The sequence below is a fragment of the Carassius auratus genome, chromosome 9 (genome assembly GCF_003368295.1).
Source record: "Carassius auratus strain Wakin chromosome 9, ASM336829v1, whole genome shotgun sequence".
Lineage (NCBI taxonomy): Eukaryota > Metazoa > Chordata > Actinopteri > Cypriniformes > Cyprinidae > Carassius > Carassius auratus.
Window position 1 is genome coordinate 9365122 of NC_039251.1, and position 19102 is coordinate 9384223.

The 19102-nt window shown below is 37.3% G+C and overlaps 1 protein-coding gene across 3 annotated transcripts in view; it reads right to left on the minus strand.

Moving 5' to 3' along the window:
- Positions 1-8367: 8367 nt before the first annotated feature.
- The window catches only part of LOC113108302 (double-stranded RNA-specific editase 1-like), a 147618-nt gene continuing 136883 nt past the window's right edge, over positions 8368-19102 (minus strand). For all 3 annotated transcript variants that reach the window (XM_026271258.1, XM_026271257.1, XM_026271256.1), the window contains 2 exons: positions 14625-14803; positions 8368-12534 (listed from right to left, as the gene is read on the minus strand). In XM_026271258.1, coding sequence (XP_026127043.1) covers positions 12358-12534; positions 14625-14803 — 356 coding nt within the window. In that variant the 3' untranslated portion in view covers positions 8368-12357. The remainder of the gene's footprint in view (positions 12535-14624; positions 14804-19102) is intronic.

Consider the following 19102-nt stretch of genomic DNA (forward strand, 5'->3'; position numbering starts at 1 on the left):
CAGCAGTGATAGCAGGTGGAGGTGTTAATGGAATAACTCCATCTGTTGAGGAACACGGTATCTGAACCAGCAGCTCCAGCTCCATTAAGCAGATCACTGAAGAAAATCAACCAACTACCACAGGGAGAAGCAAACTAATGGCCAAGGTAACTTCATTATGCATGACAAATTCTGTGGTTCTCTTCAGAGAAGTGGAATTATCTTGAATCCGGATGTAGTTTAATCACCATAAAAATACATCAAACCTTTAAAACCAATATCTGCCCATTATGTCAATAACACGGCATACTGTTGCATGTGTCTGCAGACGAGAATATGATTAATGTCGTTTCTGGAAATTATTCTGGGTTCCCACTCTTTAATGACAGATTCAGTTATCATAAACGACTGGAAGCATCATGGAAAAAGACTTCCTAGAAATCATTTTGAGATTGCGGTCTTAAATAGCAAACTAAGCATGATTTTCATCATGAGAGCATGCATTTAAAGATGAGTCATGCATAGCTTTTTGTGACTGAGTGAGGTCAAGTATTCAGATCTAAAAATATATATCATTGGTTCTGAAGAATTATCAGTAAATAAATCCATGTCAATTATTTATTAACCATGAATGATTCAATGAAGTGTTTTCTCTGAAGATGTGGGGAGTCAAAGCTCAAGGTCACATAAGCGTGTGGCCATATTTCTTTGAAGAATCAGAAGTGCTAGCAAAGAGAAACCAACCATTCGAAGAAAATGATCAATGCTTTTATCCCATTAAGTTATGCATTGGAGATACCACAGCTTCACAAAAGGTATGTGAACTGCAGGGAAGGAATAAAGTTTCATATTTCTTTGCAACCTTCTTTTTTTTTCAACATTGAAAAACCAAATGTGGAGAATCGTTAACTTTAAGGCATGCACTGAGACAAATAGGTAACATATAAATGAAGTATTTATTCAAGCTAAAAATATTAAGTTAATATTAAAGTAACTTAAAGTAACCATTGTTTAAGATTACGCTCCAAGTACATATTTTACATTTAGTTATTTAGCAGATGGTTTTATTCAAAGCGATTTACAAATGAGGACAATGGAAGCAATCAAAACAACAAAAGAGCAATGATATACAAGTTTTATAACAAGTCTCAGTTAGCTTAAATGCAGTACACATAGCAAGGGCTTTAAACTTATATAATAAATAAAAAGAAAACAGATAGAATAGAAAAATAATAGAGCAAGCTAGTGTTAGATGTCGTTTTATTTTTATTTTAAATAAAAAAAATTCTTATAAAGCACTGCAATATGGCCGAGTTGACACTGGACTACTTTTTGATAAAAAAAAATATTTCTATCTATGTGTTATAGACATTTTTATATCCTGACATATAATTTAGTTGTAAATCTCGTGTCTTCTTAACTAGAGGATTTACAAAATCTTTGTCATCATTTACTTCCCTGACGTATTGTTGCAAACTCCTCTAACACACTCACAAAGAGAAATATTTAGCTAATAAAATTTTCAAGCTTTGCAATGATGTACATTTGAAAGTTTCCTGGCATTTCATGAGTGTGGGAACCTCTATTGCAGTAAATTTACCTCCTGTTTCTCAGCCCATATCAGCTGCTGAATAATTCCCTCTATTAATCCAGATAAAGGAGAAAGACCCAGCACACATGGGACTGAGGCATGAATCTCGATGTGCTTAAGATCTCAGTGAGCACAGAAGACTTCAGGGCTTCCCTGGACTACTACGACATGAGAGGGAAACGACTCCCTGCCGAACATCATAAGCAAATCCCAGCGTTTTTGAGTGTGTCTGTGCTACTGGTTACTGATTCAGTATTAATAAGAGCACTATGTTTTTTTATATGTATCTGTAGCAGAAGTAGTAATTAAAGGGAAATAGTATTTGTTGGTTCAAGCATGCAAGTAATTTTTAATGATTGAAGTTGAATTCCCAGTTAGTACACCGGCTGAGGAAGAAGTTTTGGGAGAAGTTCTCCAGCACTGCTGTCCTGAAAATACCTCACCAAACTTCACAGGGGCTTGTGGGAGTGACTGTGGAGGACTGCTAAACCTGACAGCAGCAGCAGCAGCAGAGCATGCTCAGTTTCTGCCTGTGCAAGAAATAAAAAGCAAACAGACATCGTGCATGGCAGCGCCTAGATCTGTAACAAGAGTGAGTGTCAACGGCACTGATCACAGGAAAATTACCAGTTGTTGTTTTACAGTGTACAGGGACATCTCAATGCCTCAAAACTTCCACTGTGCTCCAGATAGCATAAATGGTGCCTTCAAAGGGCACTTCAAAGAGAGAAAAGTCACCTCAGTCATTTTCCAAAAAGAACGCACTAAATTTGTAAAAATGTAAATAAAACAAAGATGGTTATAGAATGTTTTTTGCAAGAAAATACTACTTCTGTCTTTCTACTTTCCTAGAAAACATTTAAAGACAAATCACATAAGCTTTTGTGACCGAATCATTTTACATTTAATTCAGTGTGTTAGCCTACTTGCAATTTCTTTGTAATTATTTGTAAACTTAAAAATTGAATTATATATATATAAAAAAAAAAAAAAAGTGTTCATTTGGAAGAGTTTACAGAGTTTTTTCTTTTTTCTTCACTGAATAATAGTGATCTGTCCAATTTACGTACCAAATCATAATTTATATTAAACACCAATACATTGTGTGTGTGTGTGTGTGTGTGTTTATATATATATATTTCATATTATATATGTATATTGTATATATATATAAAATATTTACCTATAATTGAGTAAAATTTTTATAATTTTTTTTTTTTTATAAATCACCCAAACTCCCGAACTGACACAAATGATTCGCGATCCCGCTCCAAACTCCCGAACTGATTCAAATGACTCGCGATCCCGCTCCAAACTCCCGAACTGACTCAAATGATTCGCGAACCAGATCCAAACTCTCGAACTGATTCAAATTATCCGCGAAGCTGCTCCGAACTCTCGAATTGATTCAAATGATCCGCGAAGCCGCTCCGAACTCTCGAAATTGATTCATATGATCCGCGAACTCGCTCCGAACTCTCGAATTGATTCAAATGATCCGCGAACCTGCTCCGAACTCTCGAATTGATTCAAATGATCCGCGAAGCCGCTCCGAACTCTCGAATTGATTCAAATGATTCGCAAACCCGCACCGAACTCTCGAATTGATTCAAATGATTAACATGCTCCGAACAAAATAGGTCCCCAGGATGTCCCCTAAATGGCCAATGCGAACGTCCCCCGGACGCCAGTGTGTAGGGTCCGCTTGACGTCTGGTTACATTTGATGACTTTTTGATTACTCTTCTAAATTTCTATTGTTTTCAAATTTTGATTATTTTGAATCATCTAAAGCAGGCAGGGTTAATGATACAGTGGTACTCAACACTGATTACTCTCAGATTTCAGAATCCTTCTTCACTTGAATTAAGATTGTAAAGTACAACCACCTCAAAATAGGATATTTAGCAGCTCTTTTTACTTTGCAATCTTTTTTAGGTTAAATACAGATTTAAAATCATAAGATATAGTTTAATAGCTATGATACTGTTTTTTAAATTAAATCTTTGCATAGCTATGACAGGAATCATTGGCATCTAACAATGCCTTGGAAAAAAGGTAGTTAATCTAAAAAGTAAAATAAAATAAAATAAATAAATAATTATTTACATAAACCGAAATAGGAAATAAAACTGATATGGAATAAGCATGTGTCATATTCTGTGTCTTCAACTCTCCAGAAACATTGGTGTCTCATATTTTAAATATGTATATGTGTGAAAATATTCAAATGTAACTCCCTTTGTAATCATTAACAATATCATAATTAACTGTAATTTAGTTACAGTTTACGTTACATTAACAGATTACAGCTACATTTATTTATTTAACTAGTTACTGCCCAACACTGATCAGGTCTGATGATAAAAGATAAAGGACTGAATTTTTCAAGTGTTGGAATGGAAATGAGGGACGAAACAGGGACGTTCACAAACTGTCTCAGACGAATGTCGTCCGAACGTCCGCCAGCGAACGTCAAAGAGCGGACCAAATCCGGACCCAGCGAAAGTTATAAAGCAGACGTACTGCGGACCTAAGCGGACGCTCAGAACGTCCGGTACGTCCCCTGTTTGCTGGGGAACTGACTCAAATGATTCGCGATCCCCAAACGATTCGCGATCCCGCTACGAACTCCCGAACCGATTCAAATGATTTACGATCCTCAAACTGACTCAAATGATTCGCGAACCCACTCCGAAAACTTCCGAAATGACTCAAATGATTCGTGATACCGTATCGAACTCCCAAACTGACTCAAATGATTCGCGATCCCCGAAATGACTCAAATGATTCGCGAACCCGCTACGAACCCCCGAACTCATTAAAATGATTCGCAAACCCGCTGTGAACTCACGAACTGACTCAAATGATTCGCGATCCCGCTCCGAACTCCCAAACTGACTCAAATGATTCGTGATCTCCAAACTGACTAAAATGATTTGCGATCCCACTACAAACTCTCAAACTGACTCAAATGATTCGCGAACCCGCTCCGAACTCCCGATCTGACTCAAATGATTCGCGAACCCGCTTCGAACTCCTGAACTGACTAAAATGATTCGCTAACCTGCTCCGAACTCCCCAACTGACTCAAATGATTTGCGATCCCACTCCGAACTCCAAACTGGTTCAAATGATTAATTCTACTCCGAACTCCCGAACTGACTCAAATGATCCACTAACCTGGTCAGAACTCCCTAACGGACTCAAATGAATCACGCTCTGAACTCCCGAACTGACTCAAATGATTCACAATCTGAAGTTCCCATCCAAATCAAATGACACCGCCAGCGCTACTATTGGCTTAGTTCTCTAATTTCATAACATTTACTGATTTTAAGGTACGAAAAGTATGTTGTTAACAAATAAAATATCAATATTTCTATTCCGAACTGCTTTCCACGTCGAAACATCCACGAACATAACCAGGTGAGCAGATCACTCACTATTTGATTGCTCTATAGTCTTTATCCACTCATCATCATCATCCACCAATCAGAACACACGAGAACTCTTTGACCACAGCTGCTGTGCTTCTAAGGCTATGTTCACACTGCAGGGCTTAATGCTCAATTCCGATTTTTTGAAAAAAATTGATTTTTTTGCAAGGCCGTTCACATTTCCAATTAAATGCGACCTTTTGTGATCTCCTGTATGAACGTGAAATGACTCAGAAGTGACCCGCATGCGCAGAAGAGTACTCAACGGTGAACGACGTCACTCGTTGTTTGCGAAAGTAGCTAATGTTAAACATGGATGTCAACAACAGTGTAGTCAACAGCGGAGCTCTTTTTGCAATATTAAAGTTATTTTCCCAACGGAGCCAGCACAATTACAATCTTCTCGTTTTAAGAAGAAAATTAAAAAGGAGGAGGAGAGCAAGGTTTTTGGTCATGGCGTTTTGTGGAGCAGTGTTAGCAACGTCGGTACAGAGAAACGTGTGGGTGCGGAGTCGACTCGCAGCCAGGAGTGGTGGGATACTGATGTGAGTGGCCCTTCTCGTTCCCGCCTACTTCAATGCAGAATTATGACGTTTGTAGAGTATCAATGACGTACAGGTCAGATACATGTGGCCTGGCCGTTCAGACGGAGGTCGCATTTCAAAAGATTGGATAAGTATATGATGTAGGACCACATTCCAAAGTGGCCTGGGTCACATTTGAAAAGATCGGATCTGTGTCGTTCAGACTGTCATGAAAAGATCAGATACAGGAGGGGTCGTTTCAGCCTGCAGTGTGAATGTAGCCTAAAGCTCTTGCAGCAGCTCAACACTGGTTTTCTCTGAGGTGGTCGGATCACATCAGATTGTGGTAAATTTTGCAGATCATGATTTATATCTACTCTTCCTCCCCCTGCAGTTTGGTAATATAAAGATTCCTCCTTTGAACTCCCACCTCTTCTGTGGGTTTTATTGTTCTGGGTCTGAATTTGGGCTCCTCTCAAAAAAGAAACCATCCTTTCAGAACACACACACACACACACACACACACACACACACACACACACACACATACACACATATATATATATATATATATATATATATATATATATATATATATATATATATATATATATATATATATATATATATATATACAGTGGGGATAGAAAGTTTGGACACCCTTTGGACACCGAAAGTTTTCACCCCCCAGCTCTTTAATGCATCTTGTTTCCTTCTGGAGCATCAGTGAATGTTTGAATCTTTTTTAATAGTTGTGTTTGAGTCCCTCAAATGTCCTCAGTGTGAAAAGATGTATCTCAGAATCAAAAAGTCACTGCTGGAAAGGGTTCAAATATACAAAGATGCTGGAAAACTGAAGAATCTGCAGGACCTTAAAGATTTTTCTGAAGAACGCTGCTCAGTTTAACTGTTCAGAACAAACAAGGGACTCATGCACAACCATCACAAAACAGAAAGACAGTCGAGGATCATCAGGTAACAGAACACAGTATTAAGAACCAAGGGTTCCCAAACTTTTGAGTGGGGTTATTTTAATAATTTCAGCAATTTTTTTGTCTTGTGGACTAAATGTTAATATCTTTTATGTACAATATCTTACTCAGGACAGTACTAAATAAAAAATAACATGCATTTAGTATGATCTCTCTTATTTTTTGAAAATTACTCATATTTTCACAGATTCTGCAAGGGGTGCCCAAACTTTCGATCCCCACTGTATATATATATATTACGATATAACATTTCTGTAATATATAGCCTACTAGTCCAGTTTTTTAACAGGAAGATTTTTTATGTTTTGAAAGAAGTCTCTTCTGCTCACCAAGCCTGCCTTTATTTGATCCAAAGTACAGCAAAAGCAGTAATATTGTGAAATATTTATACTATTTAAAATAACTGTTTTCTGTCTGAATATATTTTAAATGTAATGTATTCCTGTGATCATAGGTGAATTTTCAGCATCATTCCTCCATTCTTCAGTGTCACATTATTCAGAAATCATTCTTAATATGCTGATTTGCTGATTATCAATATTTTAAATAGATGAGAACATTTTCAGCATTCTTTGATGAACAGAAGGATCCACAGATCAGCATTAATGTGAAATAAAAAGCTTTTGCAACATTACACTATATCATTCAAAAGCTTAGTCAGTATGTATGTATGTTTTTTTGTTGCAAAGGATTCATTAAATTGATCAAAATACATCATTTTACAAGAGATTTATATTTCAGATAAATGCTGTTCTCCTGCACTTTCTATTCACCAAAGAAACCTGAAAAAATTCTACTCCGCTGTTTTCAACATTATCGTAATATGAGTTTTTCTTTTTTTTCATCTTATTTTTTTATTTTTTTGCAGCAAATCAGTATATCAAAATTATTTCTGAAGGATTGTGTGACTGGAGTAATGATGCAAAAAAATTCAGCTTTGAATTCTCAATAAATTACATTTTGAAATATATTTCAAAATTTCATTGATTTGCAGTACTTTGGATCAAAGAAATGCAGACTTGGTGAACAGAAGCGACTTCTTTAAAAAAACAAGCTTACTGTTCAAAAACTTTTGACTGGTAGTGGATACTATAGGCAACTTTAATTTTTCTCTAATTTCTAGCTTTTAATTGGCTTAGAAATCTGTAACTGCTGGACAATAACAAATAATAAGGATTTGTTTATAATCTACAAACACATTTTTATCACATAATAAGGCAGAATAGTTTCTATACTGTTATAAATGCTATTACACTGCAATTAGCACTGCATTGTTCATATACATTATTTATCACCTGCTGGAGATTTTTTTTGGAAAAAAGTAGTGTTGAAGCTATTTTGTAGAGCAGGCTGCCGGATTTGAGTCCTCTTTTTATATTGTGTTGCACACAGTATTTGCAGTGGTAACGTGCACCTCACTATTTGCAGTGATTGCTCGTGTAGTGTCTGTGCCTATGTGTGAGTATGTCTGTGTGAAAAGGCAACAGAATCAGCAGCACGGGTGGTGTGTTGGTCCCATTCCTCTTCTAGGACAGGCAACCTAGACGGTTGTCGTATTGAATAACCAGTTGATAAATAGTTGTATTTTTATTGAAATCACGTCTCTGTCATTACGTTAGTATCTGTGTGTGAGAGCCCTCTTGTCTAAATCTAGGTGTTGGAGGCTTAAGGTACATCTTGGTGTGAAAGGCCCCAGGTGGTGTAGTCGAGCACCCTATACAGACAATACCTTTTGTCACTTAGCTCCCATAGGTCACATACTTTATAATATAAAAATTCAGCTAGTTTTCTGTGAAGTACACACACTTTGAAAAGTAAGGAGAAAAATAAACGACACCAATATGCAAAGGTAAACTAAGATCTTTTTTATTCCTTTCTCGCTCTTTTAAATTTTTTTTCTTTTGACTTATGTATATATAGATCTATTTTTTGTTCCTTTTTCTACATACAAGTCCTTATGTCGTCATGCTGGGTGCAGCTTCGGTGAAGTAGCTCATGCAGGTGACCCATGTGGATATTACGAAGGACAGGCAAAAGACGGGGTGGACCGAGATCGAGTTGAGACCGAGCTGGCCCACCGCCGGACTCCACTGTACAGGCACCAAATCACAAGACGGTTAGAAACGGGCTGACCAGGACCAGGAGGACTCCTCGCTAAGACACGGCTCAGATTCCCAAAAGGTAGAAATCATAAACAGGAAAAAATCGTGACATCATCAGCTGGCATCTCACGCCATAAAAATCCCCCGTGACAGAAGATGAAAGCCGAAGAGAAGGTGAAGACGAAATTAGGATGATGCAAAAGAAAAATCTCCAAAGTCTCCCGTCCTTGAAAAGTGTCACCAGCAAAAAGAGCTACTTTTTGCTGAGCCACATTTATGTAGAACCGACTGTGCTCATTAATTTCAGTCTGTAATCGTTTCCATTAGAGCAAAAGCAGTCAAAGTCTACAGTCATTAATCATTACAGTACTGCAGATCCCCATACGCTCATACAGGTCTGTCAGAAATACATTACAGCACTCTGTAAGGACATCGCCGTTCTTGCATTTAAAGTCCCTAAAACCAAAATGCATGTTGCTTTTTGAGTGGAAAATGAAAATTAGTAATACATATGCAAGGAGTCTACTGTAACAGCATCAGAGAGGGTCACAATATATTTACAGCAGTGCATCCACCGTGTACCAGAATACTGAGAATAATGAAGAGCGCGTCCCAAAGCCAGTCCTGACTGACCCAACTCGAACGTGCACATTAAAAACCAAAAATACATTAGAGTGAACGAACAAAATTCAGACAAGGCAGAACTGTAAAATGCTGAACAATCTTTGCACCAATAACCTTCGTGTCTTTTAAAAAATAGTCTCCGTTGGTTTAAATGCTTCAAAGGGAAAAGAAACTGACATCTTTGGTGAAGATTCCACAGCAATCTCTCAGTCTTGTTGCCATGATGTCTCTGCAGAATGCCAACTGGGCTCAGCAGCAGTTGCACAAACGAACACACTCGAACCAATGAAAGGACAAACACGCATACTGCTGGTTTATTTGAAAGGTTTAAAATCAAAAAGAAACCTGCTGGAGAAACCTGATGCCATCGAGGGGAATGACGGAGGTCTGGTTTCATGGAAGTCTCAGGCTCTGTGACTATCAGTACTTTGAATTATTTGAAGATTTAAAGAAATAGTTGACCTTTCTAAAATCACCATTCCAAGTCAGTATGCAATCTTTCTCTTTTTTTTTTTTTTTGTAAGATTTATTTTTGGCGTTGTTGCCTTTATTATGATAGGACCGTTTAGATCTGACAGGAAGTGAAGTGGGATTGGGAAAGGTCCTTGAGCTGGGATTTGAACTCGGGACGCGCTGCCCACGAGGCTATCGGCGCCATGCTTTTAAACAATCTTAATGCAGCTGTACCCCCAAATAAAGACCACTGACCTACTAAATAACATTTATAGTAGTCAATATTCGATATTCAAGACTTTATTGATTGTAAATCTTTCCTTCTGCTGCAGCTCTCAGATGTCAAAAGTTTGGGGTCAGTAAATAATATTAATAAAAAATGAATACATTCATTCATTAAGTATGCACTGAATTGCTCAAAAGTGACATTAAAGACATTTGCATTGTTAAAAAAAGATTTATATTTCAATGAAATGTTAAACTGCACGTTGTCCACATTGATAATTCCATTTTTTTTTTTTTTGAGCACCAAATGAGCATATTAGGATCTGAAGGATTGCATGGCACTGAAGACTGGAGGAATGATGCTGAAAATTCAGCTTTGACATCACAAGAATAGATTACATTTTAAGATATATGAAAATATATATCAGTTATTTTAAATTGTAATAATATTTCACAATTGTTCCTTTTTTTTTTTTTGATCCACAGTGCAAAACTTTGAACAAAACTGTACTGCATATTCAACACTGTGATTCTACTGAATAATTCCTTACACATTTCAATCAATTTCTCATACAAAAAGTTTCCCAAAATCTAACATAAAATGCTCTGGTCATATAGAGAAAGTGAAAAATAAACATATAGAGTAACGTTATGCTGGTTTTATGGTGATGTTTTGTCTTTTTTGAGCTCAACTTACAGCATAAATGAGAGTTAGAGGGTGAGTGCATCACATAATTTTCATTTCTGGGTCAACTACTCCTTTAAATACTAATGCAGCCTTGTATCTTTTCTTTTTAAGTGTAAAATTATGACTGAAATGCTATATAAATCCCAACAGGAGTTTATATTATACAGCAACACTCCTGGAATCCGAAAACCACCAAAGCCAAACTTTAAAAATGAATGATCGGTATAGAAAAACCTTACCAGTCAAACATGCTACACTGGATAAGTCATAAATCAAAGAGCACCTGAGCTCCTGGCTCAGACCTTCCTACAGCACAAGTCTGCAGAGGGGAAACCTTATCCTCAAGGACACAACTGAATTCAGTCTTGAAGTGTGTAGGCATTCAGGTCTATGCAGGAAATAAAACAAATTATCAAACAAGACACAAGGATAAAGTGAAAGTCAGAGTCGCCTGTGCAAACCCTCGCTTCCGCATGCAGAGATGGCTTTGTCAATAATAAACGTGCATATTACTGACCATTCTGCCATCTTGAAAAACTCCCACAATGCCCTGCTCTCAAACCTGCAATGACTAAATGTGGCATGAATGTTGAAGGAAGAGCTCATCCAGAAATAGACTCACCTACATGTTTCAAATGGATCATGATTCCAGGTTTGGTCTATTCTTTATGCGAAGCTTCAGACAATTTGGAAATCTTGATATTCATTTTCATATTTGGATGAACTATTCCTTTAACATATGTGTAACTCATTTACATTAGCAGATCAGGTTCACTGGGAAATCTGCGGTTTGGTTTGAGTGATTCGATGGACTCCATGGAGCTCAAAGTCAGTACAGTGTAGACACCTAAAAGTAGGGCTTCTAATGGTCCCATTATAGGCCAGTAAAGTATTAAACCCAGAATAAAGGGCTTTCTTTGAGCCTTATGTTAATTTGCACATGCATTTAAGACCTCTGAGAAATTTTAACATCCACGACACATTGTTTAATAACATCAATGCACTTTGGTTGCATCCATAAGACTACTCCAATTCTATCACTGTTTGGGAATACAGCTTATGTACGAACCATATGCAAAAATTCAAGTTTCCCTCCGAGGTCAAATTAAAATCTGAAATCTATTTTACTAAAAAGACGGCATACGCTATTTCTACACTAAAGTCCTGACAAAATAAGTTTGTCAATCTAAAGGGACCATGCCGTATCGTTCTATGTGATAGAATTTCTTCCCCTTCTAAAATCCGGAGGGTATGGAATAAAAATATAAAGATGCTTATGTTTTGCATATCAAGGAGAACCATGCTAAAAAAGGTGAGCCAGCATTTGGGAAGGCTGGACCAGGAAACCATCAGACCCGTGCGCACAGCGGTGTGGTCGACCTGAAGCCACGTAACATGCATGTTTACGGCATCTAGGTTTTTTCAGAATAACCCTCTCACAAAAAACTAAAAAAACAAAAAAATTTTCCAGTTACAAATGACATTACGTCCTATTATCTGCTAAAGGCTAATGCCGCTAACTTTAAAACAAACATACATTAAATGAAAATCGGATTCTACATTACAAATTAAAAAGGCAGAGTCATGATTCACACAAAGAGAGCAAAATGACAGACACTAAAGGGCTCTTGGTTTGTCTGAGAACAAACAGCATCACACACACATACACACATCCCCACACATCAAGTGAAGTATTAACAGCTGGTCGTTGTCATGTCCTGGTGTTTTTATGTTCCCTCTTCAAGAGTTCAGTGAGAACTGGTCCTGTTCTATGGGTTTTTTCACCCAGGCGCCCAGACCCGCTTTGTGAAAGGCCTTGATGAGGGTTTGTTTGGCCGTATGGTACTCCACTGCTGCTTGTTTGGCTTCGTGATACGAGCTGGGCTTGGGCACTTTGATTCGGAGAGTCGACGAAAGCTGCAGATACAAAAAAATAAAATAAATAAATAAATAAATAAATAATAATAAAAAAATAATATATATATATATATATATAATTTGTTTTTGCATTATTTTGTAATATAATACAGGGCAAACCTGCAATGAATAAATGTGGCATGAATGTTGTGGCATGAATAATAATATATATATATACAGCCCGACCAATATGTTTGGGAGTAAAAAAAAAAGATATTACGGAGTAAAAAAAAAAGCAAGATATAAATAAATCGGCTGATATTCTATGTGTATATTACGGTACAGTACCAGTCAAAAGTTTGGACACTCCCATTTGTGTGTCGAAACATTTGACTGGTAATATATATAGAATACAGTATATACATAAACAGAATATACAAACAAACACATTTTTTGCAATGATAACTTAAATATGGTGATCAAACTTTTGTAATGATGTGACAGAGTAATGGAGGCAGGGCATTTAACAATTTAACAATAAATGTTATTATCCAATATGGGTCTGTCATCAGTGAAATTGAGGATTATTCATGTTAATTCAATTCAATTCCATTCAACTTCATTCTGTTGAAGTTTATTTTACTTTGAAACATTCATTCACAGATCTGCGCTACTGTCTTCACACACAGATGAAACCTACTAGAGAAGTGTGAAGTGTGACATAATAAGTATAACTTTTGAGTACTTTTACCACCCCTGCACAGACAAAAGTAGTTTAAGTCTTTGGTTCTTTTAATTTTGATGATTTGGCTCACATTTAACAAAAACTCACCAATTCACTATCTCAATAAATTAGAAGATGGTGACATGCCAGTCAGCTAATCAACTCAAAACACCTGCGAAGGTTTCCTGAGCCTTCAAAAAGGTCTCTCAGTTTGTTTCACTAGACTACACAATCATGGGGAACACTGCTGATCTGACAGTTCCAGAAGAAAATCTTTGATACCCTTCACAAGGAGCCACAAACATTAATTGCCAAAGAAGCTGGCTGTTCACAGAGTGCTGTATCCAAGCATGTTAACAGAAAGTTGAGCGGAAGGAAAAAGTGTGAAAAAAGAAAAAAGATGCACAACCAACCAAGAGAACTGCAGCCTCATGAGGAATGTCAAGCGAAATTGATTCAAGTTTTTTATTTCATTTGGAAACCAAGGTCCTATAGTCTGGAGGAAGGGTGGAGAAGCTCAAGTCCAGTGTTAAGTTTCCACAGTCTGTGATGATTTGGGGAGCAATGCCATCTGCTGGTGTTGGTCCCTTGTGTTATTTGGAAACCAAAGTCAATGCACACGTTTACCAAGAAATCTTGGAGCACTTCATGCTTCCTTCTGCTGAGCAGCTTTTTGTAGATGCTGATTTACTTTTCAAGCAGGATTTGGCACCTGCCCACACTGCCAAAAGCACCAAAAGTTGGTTAAATGGCCATGGTGTTGGTGTGCTTGACTGGCCAGCTAACTCACCAGACCTGGACCCCAGATGGACCCTGTAATCTATGCAGTATTGTCAAGAGGCCACTGTCAAAGAAACCTGGGCTTCCATGCCACCTCAACAGTGACACAAACTGATCACCTCCATGCCACACTGAACTGAGGCTGTAACTAAAGCAAAAGGAGCCCCTACCAAGAATTGAATACATGTACAGTAAATGAACATACTTCCAGAAGGCCAACAATTCACTAAAAATGTTTTTATTTTATTTTTATTGGTCTGATGAAGTATTAGAATTTGTTGAGATTGTGATTTGGTGGGTCTTTGTTAGATGTGAGCCTAAATCATCATAATGAAAAGAACCAAAGACTAAAACTACTTCGGTCTGTGTGCACTGAATTTGTTTTAATACACAAGTTTCACAATTTGAGTTGAATTGCTGAAATAAATTAACTTTTTCACGACATTCTAATTAATTGAGAAGCACCTGTACACACACACACACACACACACACACACACACACACACACACACATATATATATATATATATATATATATATATATATATATATATACATATACACACACACAAATACAAATAATATCTTTACTTGACTTTTCTTAAGCCAAGTCCAGCAATAATGTTGAAAGTGAATCAGTGGTACCTTAGAGTGTAGTCGCACCCAGCGGCTGTATAGGGCGTGCTTACAGAGACGTGAGGCTCTGCCCATGTCATCCTTGCCTGTGGTGGCGTTAATAACTTCTAGAGCCTGATCTCCCACCGTCCAGTTCACACTGAAGTTGGGAGCCTTTCCTGGCTGCCGGGCCTCAGCATTACTGATTCCTGCAAACACACAAACACACTAACCATAGTAGAAAATCATGCCTAGAAACAACCTTGGTGCATTTTCTTTTCTGCATGAATAAAAAATCCATGGTGGCCCTTTTTAAGCAGATGACTTGATATCAAGATATTTCTTAAATAAGACAACATTTGTTTCAAGGCTTCTGTTTTTAATGAAAGGACAAAGATAAAACAATGTGCTGAAGTTTGTGTATTCAGTATAAGACCTTCAGTCAAAACTGATGCTAAATGCTACTTTACAAGTCTTGTGAACTCAAAAAAATAGAAAAATGTTACAGAACAGACCAAACCGGAAACAATTTACATTGACTAAATGAAGCAACAGAAATCAATTGAAAAAAACTTGAAGGCTGCATGCAATTATTCATTCATATTTATATTCTTAAAGCTTAAAATCTATTAAATAATATATTATTATGTAATAATTCAAGAATATTTACGTTAAGCATAAATGGCTCACTGAACTATGCATTACATCTTTACCTGCAGACCAAGACGCACAAGAAAAAAAAAGATTTCACATCATCAAATGAAGATTTTCAGCAGTGAGCCATTAAAAGCTAGTTCTACTGGGAATCTGATGTAACCCAATGCAAAAGCAGTTGGGTGTTTCTCTTGAGGAACAAAGTATGAAAGGATATGTACTCAATTCATCATATGTACTTCTCCAAAAGCATCCAACATCTCCCTAAAGACATTTTGAAACTCAAGCGGGTCTTTAATCAGGAACCAGTGTCCACTTAAACCTATATAAAGGTTTTATGGAGTATAAACTACATAAAAGTAGAAATGCTACTAGTTTAGCTTTTTGGAAAAACAGTTAAGGCATCTTTATATATATTGCTACATCTATATACAATACAGATTGTTCCAAAGCAGCTATAAAATGATGAACAGGGAAAAAAACAATCATCAAATAGGAGACAAATTCAAATTTTGCTGTAAAGAAGCTCTTATAGTGTCGTTTTCCAGTAAGAACAACTGTTTGCACATTTATTGGAAAGAAAAAAGTTAAAACTTTCAAAATTAAAGTGGGAAAATCTGATTTATTTAGAGCACAAAAATGTAGGTACCATATTTTTTGGACTATAAGTGGCATCAGTCCAAAAATACGTCATGATGAGGAAAAAAACTTAAGTCGCACTGGACTATAAGTCACATTTATTTAGAACCAAGAACCAAGAGAAAACATTACCGTCTACAGCCGCGAGAGGGCGCTCTATGTCTTCAGTGTAGACTACAGGAGCACTGAGCAGTATAGAGCGCCCTCTCGCAGCTGTAGAGGGTAATGTTTTCTATTGGTTCAGGTCTCTCGGTTCATGTCAAATTAATTTTGATAAATAAGTCGCACCTGACTATAAGTCGCAGGACCAGCCAAACTATGAAAAAAAGTGGGACTTATAGTCCGGAAAATACAGTAGTTCTCATTTTTTGTAGTATGCTTTTGTGTGTATATACTGTGTGTATCCACACACACACACATATATACATATATACATATACATATATATATATACATATACATATATATATATATATATATATATATATATATATATATATATATATATATATATATTAGGGGTTTAACGGTACGTGTATTCGTACCGGACCGTTCCGGTATAGGGCTTTCGGTTCGGTGCACGTGTGTACCGAATGACGGAATGCAATATTTTGTGCGCTGAAAATAAGTACATTTTCATGTTTCCAAACGAACATATTAAGTGGCGGAAGTCTCCGCGTTCAGCGCAAATCCCGCCCTGCAGCTGATTCTAAGGCCGGTGAGGCGGCGACACACTGGATGCGTGGCACAAGCGTCTCAGCTGCGTGCGGCTCCCATGTTAACAGGTTACGCCTATTTCACATATAATCCGTCTGCAGTGCGTATGCAGTCCGTGTGCGTCATGTATGTGGTGCTGAAGCAGCACGGACTCATTTTACTTTCACACAGGACGCGTTTGCAGTCCGCTACTGATCCGCGTCAGTTTAAGCCACAAAAAAACAACATTTGTCCATTATTTTGATAACAAAGCATGTAAAAAATAAACAAATCATTGTTCAAACAAATCACAAGCATTGTGATACTCTTTCATCACAGTACAGTAACAATCTTTCATAGACATATTTAAATTCAAATATAAACAACGTATTACTCATGCATTTGACTGCTAGGTTTTTGTAATAAGTTGCTGAAACAAGCTGCAACACATTTAAACAACATTAGCCTACTTTTCTTGTTAGGATATCACAAACATTTAAATTTAAAACTCACCACTGACAGAAACAGTCGACTCTCGTGCCTTTTGCATTTAAATCTTTATTACACACAAACCAACGGGTCTTAAATAACTTTGTTTTTCTGACTCTATAAAAGTGCATATATAATGTTACCTTGTTTCTCTAAAGTTGCTCTTTTTCTGGTTTTAAATCAAGCCAAAACTCTTGTGTTGCGTGTGAAACACAGTAGGCTTTAATTAGTATACATTTATTGTGAAATGACTGCATTTCCGTGTCAATACATGTTCATTTTTGTTTCCATCATTTTGAACAAGCTTGAACATTACACATCGTGTTTTGTAGCTGAAAACATTAACAATGCGTGCAAACGAACAAAAGTACAGATTAAAAGCAAAAAAAAAAAAAAAAAAAAAAAAAAGTGAACAAAGAAAAAAACGTAAAGCAGCCTGCAGCAATTAGGCTATTGTAGAACGTAGCCTACACTTAACTTTTAAACTGTCAGCAAATCTTTTTTGCTTTTTTTCTATTGTTTATGTTCTTGTTAAGAAATATGGGCATGTAAACATGATCGGGGGAAAGTCGGCTCCTTAGTCTGTTAACAATAAGGCCGGCCGTGGAGAAAACGCGCTCTGACGGCACAGACGTTGGCGTGACTAACAAATGACGGTGTGCTAAGAGACCTAAGTTTTGTGAAGCGCTTCGTGTTTTCGTTTCACCACTGAATGGGATCTTCATCTGGTGGAATACATGGCTCCAGCAAGAACTGTTCCCACTTATCTCGGCTGGACTCTCTGTAATCATTGCTGGAGAACTGGCTCAGCCTTTTCCCTGCATTCTCCAAGCGAGTGGTGTTTATTTGCTGCTTGAGAGATGCCGCAACAATGTTCTTGAATTTGGTCAATTTCTGTGATTCTCCACAGCATATTTGAAGTACTGTAGAAGACCGCAGTTCTTAGGGGCAGTACACATAAACGTGTATTTTGCACGCTCAAGTTAGTTATTTCCAATGTAGGCGCGCGGTATGAGCGCTCATAATGGAAGCGACGTGGTCACGATGGGCACGCGGTGCGACGCGCCCGTTTTTTCCAGGCACGTCCGCACCACATCAAGTTAAAAACATCAACTTTTCAGAATGCCGTAAGCGCACCGCAGGTCATGTGACAAGAACTAAACATTCAGCTGCATCCTTTCCCTTAACAATGTTGAAAGCTCAGCTAAGATGAAGGAACAGCTGATCATAGCTATATATGGATTGCCATTTTGAAATTAATTTAATAGCAGAGCTACTGAAAGCAATTTTTTTGTGCTGCAGATCCATTTATCCTTTGCTGAAATTTCCGCATCTTCATGGAGAGAGCGCATCATTGTTGCTTAGCAACGACAGATGCCTCAGGAGTGCATCTGCCCGAGCGCTTTGAAGAAGGAGAAAGGGGAGCGCCTAGCGTTTTCCATGCGTTTTAGGCGCGATATGTGAACGGCACCTTATTCATTCATTAATTATTATTTGCTTGCATACATCTTCAAATATTCTGTGGAGAATCACAGAAAGTGACCGAATTAGGTTTTATTGTTAATTTTTTTTTTTTTTTTGCGGAATTTGAATATCATTTTTATTTATCGAATAATTTAGAGCAGAGCGAATATTCGAATCTTCGACTATCCGTGCACACCCCTAGTTAACATGGGTGCGTAAAAAAATACGCATACGCAACGCAGACGGAGTATGTATGAAACGGGCGTTAGAGCTTGCAGGCTGCCTGCGTTGAGACGCGCATCTCAGGTACGGCTTGAGCCGCGCGGAAAACGCCTGAATGCTAGAAATAGAACTGACGCCTATTTTTCACGGGACACGCAAGCGTGTTGGAAGCGTTTCCCGGCAAAATAGAATAGGAAAATATGTTTATATGTCATTTTGTACACAGATACATATTAATTCATGACACTTTGATGTTTGAAAGTCTATAGGTTGACATAAATTCAGATATAAATGTAATTTAAAAAGTAAATGAATAATTATCGATTTTCAAATATTGCACCTGT